Source organism: Corylus avellana, chromosome ca1, assembly GCF_901000735.1.
Source record: "Corylus avellana chromosome ca1, CavTom2PMs-1.0".
In the NCBI taxonomy this organism is placed as follows: Eukaryota; Viridiplantae; Streptophyta; class Magnoliopsida; order Fagales; family Betulaceae; genus Corylus; species Corylus avellana.
Genome location: NC_081541.1, coordinates 33,023,271 through 33,034,472, shown reverse-complemented (window position 1 = coordinate 33,034,472; position 11,202 = coordinate 33,023,271). Strand labels below are relative to the sequence as shown.

Genomic DNA, 11,202 nt, shown 5'->3' with positions numbered 1-11,202 from the left:
AAGATTGAATTTTTTAAATTAAATTAATAAAAAAAAATAATATTTTAATCAGATAAAACGGTGAGTTTTGAGTAGACTAACGGAAGTCAACAAAAATTGACGGTAGGGAGTTTTCTTATAGTTTCGAGTTACCTAGGGACTAAATTTCCGAAAAAAAATACCCAGGAAGTTTTTTAAAAAAGCGCGTTTACCTAAGGATTTTATATATAATTTCCCTTATTTATTAGTTAAGTAGATGGCAAAGCTGTAAATATGAAAAAAGTATGGCATATTATATTTTATTTTTTAAGTGGTGGATATTGTAAATCACTTAAAAACAAGTTACATTAACCGGTATGAAATAGATGCGATAAATAAGTGTGAAAAGTAACATTATTTTTTTTGAATAGTAGTCTGCCCTCCAGTAATATATATATATATATAGATATATATATATATATATATATTATTTAGATGGTTAAATATAAACTATTTATTTTAAATAAATAGGGCGGATCATAAAATTGCAAGTCCATGTATGAGGACCTCAAAAAGTCATTTAGAGAGATAAAGAGACATGAAAAATAACGTGAAAAGCATATTATCAATTTTCTTTTTTGGTTCATGCTCGAGAGGGTGAAAGAGATGAGGGCATTAAAGAATAGCAAAATATGATCTAAATTTTGTTGGGTCACACTCCTCAGAGAGATGGGAGCTAAAGACAAATCAGTCTCAGGTTGAGTAAACTCTAAATACACGACCAACCCGCAAAAACTGTGTATCGATTGAGTAAGGACTCAAATAGCCGATCTCATAATATTAACCAAACAAGTTTGACTATTTGAGTTGACCTTCGTAGCCGCGTGTGCAAGAAGGTACAGTTTTCCCTACAAAGCAGCCTGAAACATCTTTCGTGTTGGGGCTTTACCCCGTCTAATCAACATCTTTCTCATTTCACTAACTCACCGTTAATACCATTCTTGATGGGGAATAGAAATGGATTAAGACATTCGAATTTTTTGAAATATAAACGTATCCACAAACCTAAAATATCGGACGTGGACTTGAAATACATGTTTATCAAAAGAAAAAGAGATGGGTTTGTTTGTTATACATGCATATCCGAAATATAAAGTCTCATTATCATTTTATGTTACCTTGAGTTCTAGTCTTATAAAGTCTCATTATCATTTTATGTTACCTTGAGCTCTAGTCTTATAAAGTCTCATTATCATTTTATGTTACCTTGAGCTTTAGTCTTTCTCTTGGCTGAGATGGATGATGAAGCACAGAGGAGCAAGGCGAGGAAGATGATCCGACGAGGCGCTGCAACTCTGCGTGCCGTCGCCTTGCACGTAGCCAGGTTTCTGATCATCATGGCCATTCTCTTGGGGGCGATTCGCTTGAGATTTGAAGCAGCTGTCGAAACTCAAATATATACTGATGATGAGGAAGGGTTCAGCCGGTGGGCTCTCTGTATTGGAGTTGTAACCATATTCCTTGGTTTCTTGTTTGTGGCTCTTGGGATTCCCATACTTGCTTACTTGTTTCTAAGATTGTCTCATAGGTTGCAGCATCAAGAGGAGCAAAATGGCACTCATCCAGGTAGCAACATGAAAGCTCATATGATTCTCCTTAGTTTGCCAATAGGATCACCATAACAATTTGTCCCTCCGTTTCTTTTTCAGTTTTTCTCTTATCCTGTTCTAGTAAATGAAGAATTGCATCGAAAAATAAAAAAAAAAAAATCTGGAAAGGTTAGAAGGGTGAAGAATGAATACCTCAGGCTTACTTTTTGGGATTTGAAGCTAATATAAATCCCCCACTATCAAAAAAAAAAAAAATCCCCCACTACCAAAATTATGGTAAAGGGGAATCTACTTTGAATTGTCTTGTACAACCCCATCAACACAAACCTTGGCAGAAGCAAAAATGAATTATAATGTTACAACTTGGAAGATAACCTGTATTTGAAAAAAAAAAAGGGTTCTTTGATTACAGAACCAGCGGGAAGAGATTTGTGTATCTAGGATTCTTTTCAACACATTTTATACACAGCACTAATGAAACACCAAACAAAGGTCTGTTTTCATATATCTCCACCGTCTGCACTTGCAACTCTGCTTTACTTGTACATTTATCTCTTTAATTCTCTTCAAGTTTTCTGAACGAAAATATCTTATGTGAACAATGAAGCAGAAGGAGAGACGACAATCTGTGAAGCTTTTGTTGGTATCCTTGTGAGTGTGATCACAGTCTTCTTGCTATTGTGGGCCATTTACACTGGATTTAGACTTGCAACGGAACCTAGAGGACACAGCAGATACCGTTTCTTAACTTTCTCAATTGGACTGGTCACCATTGTCTTCGGTTTCATCTATTCTATCATTGGAGTTGCATTCATTTTGGAGCTAGTACTAGATTTGTCTATCCTCTTAAAGCAGAAAGAGGGTATGGGTGGCACCCAGAGAGGCCACAGTATGATTGTTAAAATCTTTTGTTCGACAATACTGTTGTAATTTTCTGTTATTTGATGTTATGCTTATTTGAATTATTTCCTTCTGGATGAAGCACTTAATTATGATTTCAGGGCATGCCAATCATGGTTTCAGAAACTATCTTCCATGAAGAAAAATCCATACTTTTTTTGGGTATCCCATCCTATTTCTCAATGCTTTAACTTTCTAAGAGACTAAGATACCCAACCCCCAACCTTGCAATTACTCTCCAGATCACGATTATAACTAATAAGATGGGAGCAAACCTTTACATAAAATAGCCCTCTATGTCTAGCACAAAGTATATACAAGATCTCTCTTTTCCTATTTTGAGAAAAAAAAAAAAAAAAAAAAAAAGGATTATTCATATTCTTCTAGGAGAACTTATGTGCCTGGGTAATGTCAAATATCACTCACAACAAATCCATATTGGATGCGAACCAAAACATAGCACATTTTTTTTCCTGGTAATTAACTGGAACCTAGGGCCATCCCATGTTAATATAATCCTTGTAGTGATAAAGCCAACCAGCCTATTAGGACTGTAGGGTTGATAAAGCTTATGTGGATTTGCGTAGTGAATTATGGATGAATGACACGTGAGGAAAGGAAATTTATTAGATAACATTCCACTCAGGGTAGGAGTTCACCAAAAATCAAGTTGTTTGACAAAATAACTCAATGAATCCCCTTCTTGCCAACGTGCTTCTACTTACAAGAAAACTAAGAGAAACCTAATGGACTACAACTACATTATGGTAGACATCCCAATTCCTCCACTACACCTGCAGATATAATGATAACAATAATCAACTATTAGAGATGATAATACTAAGTTAATAAGATAAAGATAACTAAGAAAGATGATGATAAGGAACTACTTCAGCTATTACCTACCAATATCCCAATACTACTCTACTACCTCCACGCTAATCACTAATCCAAATACTTAGGATTAGGTTTCTCAACACGACGAGTCCTATCAAGTGTCAACTACACTAACCATGTTCTATCACTCAGCACAGTAAGGGCAATATCATTGTTGTATCACCAATCGAAATTCTTTTCCCACTCTCAAATTGTTAAACATAAATCCTATCCCTCCCAATCTACCACTTGCAAGTTCAACCATATAACTCCTTGGCTGTTCAATCTCAAGCATTGTCGCAATGTAAATAAACCATCCTCGTTAACCTCCATCCATCAAATCATATACATCATTCTCAATACTGTACTCCAAGCTTCAACAACAATCACCAACAGCCAAGGCTTCTGTTCTCACGCTGAAATGCAGAGTTCTCTACTCGGATACGCGGCAACAGAAAGAGCTAAAGAGGATCTCAATTCTAATTACAACAATTAGCAATCTAGCCAGGGTGGTCTCCTATGTATTCGCCAAAAAACATACTTTGAAATCTACATTTCAAAACACTTCGTTTTTAGAACATGAAACACTTTATCTACCTTCCATTTGGTTGCCAGGGAAGCTTTCTGGATAATACAGCAACAAATAGATGGATAAGGCTCAGAAACTAAACTTGCAAAGGATAATTTCTTCTCTCTCCATAAAACTTTCTTGGCAACCAAACAGAGGATTAAGGAATCACTTAACATGAGTCATGTGTCTCCCACTATGACCCTCCAAACATACACCTAGGCAACACATCAATCAAAAAACTGAAACTAAAATAAAAAGAAATTAAGCACATTTTTATTCTAAAAATATAAGTCAAATAATAACAAGTCAGAAAAACATACACATGAAAGCGAAATTCATTCGCAGCATAGCCAATGAAAATGTACAAAATCTGATCACATAAGAAAAACCCATAAGCCTAAAACCCCAAACCCCAAAACCCACAACACTACATCTGATCACCTTAAACCCCAGAACACTACAAACATAAAAGAGATTGAGAAAAGTGCGATGAATGGGTCAGATGAGCTTGAAAGGAAGTGGCCAAGGAGTGGACCTGGGGACCTCGACCTTGTCCTTGATTCGCTCTATCTTCTTCTCCTTCTTCGGCCTCGAGTTCCCGTACGACCCTTTGAATATCTTCCCCTTCTTCGTCTTCTTGTCCCCACGCCCGCACAGGATCGGCGTCACCCCTCCTGACGATGTTGATGTCAGAGCAGGTCGATGCGTCATCACTACTCGCCTCGCTACTGCGCCGCACCACTGCATCATCGCCATCGAGTCTCTTGCTCTTTGCGCTTCCACGCTCAAACCAACAGTGTCCACACGGGGATGAAAATGGTAGGGGTTGAGCATGGGCTGATAGCTGGGCTGACATGGGCTGGGCTGGAGTTCATGACCCAGACCCAAGATTGGGATTCCTATACTTTTTAAGATAAATTCATCATTTAAAATTTTAAACATTATTTTTAGTTTAATCTTAATTTATTGGATCCCATTAAGTTGTATGCGGATAATAAAATCTGTCTCATTTAAATACTAATAATAGTTAGTGGCAGGGTTTGGTTTACTTTTAGTGAAAAACTCATTATAAATTTTTTTGTGCAAAAATTAAAGTTGAGGATTAAAAGATTGAGAGAGAATTTCAATTTTTTTTTAAAAAAAAAAAATTTAAATTCGAGGCAATTTTCATTATTAAATTTTACACATGAATAAGCCAAACTCCGATATTTTAATTAATGACATTTTTTCATACAATAAGTTGAAAGTTGGGAGAATTATTTAGTTATTTTTAGGTGGTATTTTTGTCAAAAAATATATATATATATATATATAAAATGACAAAATTACCCCCTTAAAAAGTAACTAAATGGATCCCCTCCATTTGAAATGAAATGGAGAGGACCCTTGTCCAACATTTTAAGGGCGCTCAACATCTTTCAACTTGGAGGCCTAAGTTCAATTATCTACAAAAGCACTTGCCATTTTTTTTTAAAAAAAAAAATTTTATTATTATTATTATATTTTTTTCCAGTGATAGGGGTGGTTGCGATTAGTGATTATTGGCTAAAACCGCTAACTGTAACCGCCTAAGGCAGTTATTAAATTTTAATAATGCGGTTATTTTATAATGGACAATTAGCCGTTATTTTATAACAAACGATTAGCGGTTATTCAAACCAATAACCTACAGTTTTATAATTGTTTTTTTTTTTTTTTTTAATATGAGCTTTTTGAAGTGTTTTAAGTAGGCCTATGTATTGGTCAAAACGGTTCGGTTTTGGCTCTTATCGGTTATTAACCGATAATTTTCGGTTAAACGGTTTATTAACCGATACCGAACCAATAAGAATTTTAACTGAAATTATCGGTTATAACGGTATACGGTTAAACGGTTCGGTTAAACCGGTTAACCGATTTAACCGTGGGCTTTATATTGATTTATTTTGTTGGACAAAAAATGAGTTTTTTTTACTTTTGAGAGCCCAAATACTTTTTGTTGGACTAAAATAACTTATTAAAAATGAGTTATTTTAGGGCCCAAATACTTTTTGTTGGGACCCAAATATTTGTTTTTTTTGATAAAAATTGAAGCTTTTTTATATTGATCCACCACAACTTTTTTTATATTATAAAATACATTTTTCCAAAGCAAATGGACTAATTAACATAATGAATGCTAATTAGACTAACAAAACTAGTTAATGAAAAATGCTTTCACCAAAGGCAAAGAAATCTCATCCAATGCCATCACTAAAAAAAAAATTCAAACCTACCCAAACCCAAATTAAGATAAGGTTACATAGGTATATATATAATCTCAAAACTATGTCGTTTTGACATCCTTATTTAACGGTTTATATCGGTTAAACAGTTAACCGATATGAAATTTCTAACCGAACCAAACCGAACCGATAAACATACCTGTATAAAAAATTTAACCGATAAAGATATCGGTATATTGGTTACGGTTAATATCGGTTCAGTCGAAACTGGTACACGGCCTTTTTGGGCTTATTTTAAATAGTTTTAGGTCAAAGTGTTCTAAAAAATAATGAATATTATTTTTTTAAAAAAAAAAAAAAAAACATTGAATATGATGAAACTCTATCCCTAACTCATATTTAAAACAACACCGTTTTGGTGTTATGTGTCGTTTTAATATTATATTTTTAATACAATATATATATATATATATATATATATATATATATATATATATATAGACTTTTAGCAGTTTTTTATAACCGACTACGAAAGAGGTTATACAGTTAATAGTTACAGGAAGTCTATGACCACCCCATTTGTACACCCCTATCGACACCCACGAGAAAGAAAAATGATAAAGTTTTCTTTTAAAATTTGCTAATTATATATTTTTAAAGCATATAATTTTTATATAATTAACCAAGCATGTAATTTTTATATATGCAATTGTAAAAATCACGTATTTTAGCAGACTGAATTGAAGTAGTTCAAAAAAAAAAAAAAAAGGGTGATGGAAATGAGGTTTTGATTGCTGCGGCTCCGAAAGAAACACATAAACACAAAACTTTATGGGAAAAATATAAAAAAGCCCCACAAACTACCAGCCGTTTTCGATTTAGCCCCCTAATGTTCCAAAAGTGATAAAGTAGCCCCCCAAACTACCAAATTATTACATTTTGGCCACTCCGTTAGTCAAAACCGTCAGTTTGGACGGAAACTGCAAAACGACGTCGTTTGTTACGGGTAAGTTACTACAATGCCCTTTTGAGAAAAATATAAAAAAAGCCCTCCAAACTACCAGCCGTTTTCATTTTAGCCCCCTAATGTTTAGAAAGTGATAAAGTAGCCCCCTAACTACCAAACAGTTGCAATTTGGCTACTCCGTTAGTCATTACTGTCAAATATGATGGAAAATTCAAAACTACGTCGTTTTGACAATGGTAAGTTACTAAAATGCCCTTTTAGAAAAAAAAAATCATATTAAAACAAGCACGCTAAATGGCGCAGTTTTGCTTGAAATTAGGGTTTCCTTACACTTACCAAAACGGCGCCGTTTTGATAAGTGTTAGGAATAAAAAGAAAAAACCTTAGACACCACGCAGAAAAAACCCCCAACCCCAGTTTATCTCTCTCCCCCAAACCGCCGACCACCACATCGTTCTATCTTCGGCAACCTTCTCCCTCAAGTGAAAAAAACGCAACGCCCCTTTCTCTCTTTCTCTCAAAACGACTGCCCCTGCCACCACCATCCATCACCGCCGGCCACACCATCCACTAGCTACGAAGCGCCACCGAAAAATTCTTACCCATTGTAGAAATCACACAAAAAAATCACGTTCGTAGATAAACAACACCGATTCGACAGCTATACCACGGAATACAATAAAAAGATTGAGTTATGGGTAAGATTTACAGGCTGTTGGAGATAGATGACGTGGTGGCCGGCGATTTTGGGGAGAGAGATAAACTGGGGTTGGGGGTTTTTTCATGGATCACCTGTGTGGGGTCTAGGGTTTTTTCTTTTAATTCCTAACACTTACCAAAGTGGCATCATTTTGGTAAGTGTAAGGAAACCCTAATTTCAAGCAAAACGGCGCCGTTTTGCTTGCTTGTTTTAATATGATATTTTTTTTCCAAATATGGCATTTTGGTAACTTACCATTGCCAAAACGATGTAGTTTTAAATTTTTCATCATATTTGACGGTAATGAATAACGGAGTGGCCAAATTGCAATTGTTTGGTAGTTTGGGGGCTACTTTATCACTTTCTGAATATTAGGGGGCTAAAATGAAAACGGCTGGTAGTTTAGGAGGCTTTTTTATATTTTTCCCAAAAGGGCATTGTAGTAACTTACCTGTAACAAACGAAGTCGTTTTGCAGTTTCCGTCCAAACTGACGGTTTTGACTAACGGAGTGGCCAAAATGCAATAGTTTGGTAGTTTAGGGGGCTACTTTATCACTTTTGGAACATTAGGGTGCTAAATCGAAAACGGCTGGTAGTTTGGGGGGCTTTTTTATATTTTTCCCAAACTTTATTTTATCGACACCGCTCGCTTTCACCCACACCACAGGAAGCACATTCGCTTATCGGACTTTTTTGGTCGAGTCTGTGAGAGAGCTTCACAGTTCCAAAGTCATTCTCATCAATGGAGCTCTTCCGAGCTACTGCTTTCTCATGGACCCACTCCATCTCTCCCTCTCTTCACATCCCTCAACCCTTTTCTGTGAGTACTCGTATCTCCATTTCTTTTCTTCTTCTTCTTTTCATCACAATTTCCTTGTTTTTGTCTTTTGCTCACACAACGCATTCTTGTGTATTTTGATGGTTAAGACGTGTGAGACTAGGAGGGTCCGTGTTTGGTGTAGCTCTGATCAAACCCAGAAGGTATGCTGTTCGAATATTGGGTTTTTTCATCAAAAAAAAAAAAAGTATTGTACCATGTTATTTTATTTGTCTCTGGTTCCTTGGAGATATCATTTACGCTTTACAGGTTGTTGTAGGCAAATCAGATGACTGTATCAGTGACCGGAGCTACGGGTTTTATAGGTAGAAGATTGGTGCAAAGGCTTCATGCAGGTAAAAGCATCTTTCTGAATTGTTTGTAATCCTACAGCTATATGCAAATGTAGGTGCATTGACCTTAATTGGCTGTGTTTTTTAATTAAAACCTTCTTTGTTTGTCCACAGTTTCTCATGATGCGATGGTAATTTCTACTTGCATTTATGGACATTCATCCATTTAAGTACTTATGCATTATCTGCCTCAAGGGTCTGTTGATGCTTCACGCTTTATGTAGCACTTAGAAGCATTTGATTTTAACTTTTTTAGCTAGCTGATAGGTGAAATTTACTCTTCAAATGCTATGTAGATTCTGTACCTCAATTGTCAAATTCCAAAATATTGTTTACCATTTACAGGGCATCTAGCATAGGTATTTTGTTCAAATTTCCTCATATCTTTATTGGATGTGTGAGTTATTTTTTAAACTGGATGGAAACAAGGTGCATTAACCACAAGCAAATCAATTCAAGGTTGGGCTGCATTATATTGGTTTTTGGTTTCACCCCAATAGACTATTTTCCGTCTGTGATCTTGAAGCTATATCTGATCGGTTTTGTAAAGTTTTCTTTCTACTTATAGCATTCAAACCATGAGCTTCTGCATGATTTGTATATATGGAGTTGGGCTATCTATGGTCTTCCCTTATATCTACTCTGCAATGCAGATAATCATCGCGTTCATGTCTTGACACGCTCTAGATCAAAGGCTGAGTTAATTTTTCCGGGTAAGAAGGTAATGGATATTTGAAGTCAGTTGATCGATGCTTACAATTTGCAAATGTTGAAGAAATATTACTTATTATGAATGGTGAATATTTTGAAAACTTGTTTAATAGAGAAGCTCTTTTGACCAGAGAGAGTGAAATAAATGTTTTCAGTTGATAACAGATATCATTTAGTTTCTTTTTAAAAGGAATAATAACTGCAATTTTTTTACTTATTTATTGTTTCAATTACACGTGTTATTATTAGTTGGATCAAATAAGTGTTGAGTATATTTTTTTTCTAGGATATTTGGCTTAATTCTTGAACTATGTCCTTGTGTTTGTAGTCAAGAACTTTCCAGGAATAGTGATTGCAGAGGAACCAGAGTGGAAAGACTGCATTCATGGTTCAAACGGTGTTGTGAACTTGGCTGGACTGCCAATAAGTACGCGATGGTCTTCTGAGGTCAGTATCACTTGCTCAAGCAACATCTTATTTGCTTGTGACTCTACCATTTACCTTTTGAATTACACATAAGTAGTGACTACACCAAGAGAAGCTGCATATTGCATTAAAATCTCTGTTGTGTTTTACTTATTTTTACATCCTTGATGTATTGGGACTTCCATAGTCATTAGACAAGTCAAAACCTGTCTTGTACTTTACTGAATATTGCTTTTGGGGCCAGTATGCCTTCATGTATGTGTGCATGCACGTGTGCAATTTATAGGTTTTTGACATTATTGTCAGTCTGCACTTTATATGTTTTGACATTATAGTCAGTCTGCAATTATGCTGTAAACTACTGCCATAATTTCTCATGATGATGTCAATAGTAGAACGTAGTGTATCATATATCCTTAAAGCCAGTGACATTTACTAATTTCTTGTTGTGTTCCAGATCAAGAGGGAGATTAAGGAGAGCCGGATTAGAGTCACCTCGAAGGTCAGCGGTCACAGCCCAATCCTGATCTTTTTATATGAACAAATCAAAATAAATTTCCTTCTTTTTTTTTTGTGGGGAGGGGGGGAGGTTGGTGTTTGAATGCAAAAAGTGATCATGTGTGGCTCTTCATCTGACCATTTCAACTGATTGTGAAGATTGTAGATTTAATAAATGATGCGCCAGATACAGTTCGGCCTACAGTTTTAGTCAGCGCAACCGCTGTTGGTTACTATGGTTTGCATCTAGCACCAACTTTTCTATTCTTTTACAATACTATTAGAGATGCATACTTCATTCTTTTACTTCAAATTGTTTATAAAATATTTTCAGTATTAAATTACAGCCCTAGTGTTCAACTATAGAGCACTTTTTGATTTTCACGTGGAACTTATTTTTCCATTGAATCGATGTTATTCTTTTATATTTCAGATAATGTTTCTAGACTAGCCCTTATGTTACATTTGATATGAAAATATTCATCCAAAGAAGTTGATTGATGCCCTGTAATAAATCTTGATGTTACACCTGCTTAATAACCCAATTGACGAAATTGAAGCAAGGCTTCTCTCTCTCTCTCTCTCTCTCTCTATGGCTATGATATCCTGT

General features: G+C 35.4%; 3 protein-coding genes across 3 annotated transcripts; 2 read left to right on the top strand and 1 right to left on the bottom strand.

Annotated features, from left to right (window-relative positions):
• Window positions 1–1,249: 1,249 nt before the first annotated feature.
• LOC132170221 (uncharacterized) lies at window positions 1,250–2,498 on the top strand. Its single transcript, XM_059581122.1, has 2 exons — window positions 1,250–1,584; window positions 2,179–2,498. Exons 1-2 carry the CDS (start codon window positions 1,254–1,256, stop codon window positions 2,496–2,498), a joined length of 651 nt encoding a protein of 216 aa, XP_059437105.1. The 5' UTR covers window positions 1,250–1,253.
• Window positions 2,499–4,166: 1,668 nt separating this feature from the next.
• LOC132167349 (small ribosomal subunit protein bTHXm) lies at window positions 4,167–4,730 on the bottom strand. Its single transcript, XM_059578295.1, has one exon. It carries the CDS (start codon window positions 4,669–4,671, stop codon window positions 4,414–4,416), a length of 258 nt encoding a protein of 85 aa, XP_059434278.1. The 5' UTR covers window positions 4,672–4,730; the 3' UTR covers window positions 4,167–4,413.
• A 3,700-nt stretch (window positions 4,731–8,430) lies between these two features.
• On the top strand, window positions 8,431–11,178 carry LOC132167556 (epimerase family protein SDR39U1 homolog, chloroplastic-like). The gene is made up of 7 exons (XM_059578568.1): window positions 8,431–8,607; window positions 8,715–8,768; window positions 8,885–8,960; window positions 9,611–9,670; window positions 9,997–10,115; window positions 10,552–10,596; window positions 10,752–11,178. The coding sequence occupies exons 1-7, from the start codon at window positions 8,530–8,532 to the stop codon at window positions 10,956–10,958; spliced, it is 639 nt and encodes a 212-aa protein (XP_059434551.1). The 5' UTR covers window positions 8,431–8,529; the 3' UTR covers window positions 10,959–11,178.
• The last annotated feature ends 24 nt before the right edge of the window (window positions 11,179–11,202 follow it).

Coding starts and splice junctions, on each gene's coding strand:
- LOC132167556 (XM_059578568.1), top strand. CDS start 8,530: ATGGAGCTCTTCCGAGCTACTGCTTTCTCATGGACCCACTCCATCTCT. Junction 8,769..8,884: donor GCTCTGATCAAACCCAGAAG/GTATGCTGTTCG, acceptor AGGTTGTTGTAG/GCAAATCAGATGACTGTATC. Junction 9,671..9,996: donor GGCTGAGTTAATTTTTCCGG/GTAAGAAGGTAA, acceptor TTGTGTTTGTAG/TCAAGAACTTTCCAGGAATA.
- LOC132170221 (XM_059581122.1), top strand. CDS start 1,254: ATGGATGATGAAGCACAGAGGAGCAAGGCGAGGAAGATGATCCGACGA. Junction 1,585..2,178: donor GCAAAATGGCACTCATCCAG/GTAGCAACATGA, acceptor ACAATGAAGCAG/AAGGAGAGACGACAATCTGT.
- LOC132167349 (XM_059578295.1), bottom strand. CDS start 4,671: ATGGCGATGATGCAGTGGTGCGGCGCAGTAGCGAGGCGAGTAGTGATG.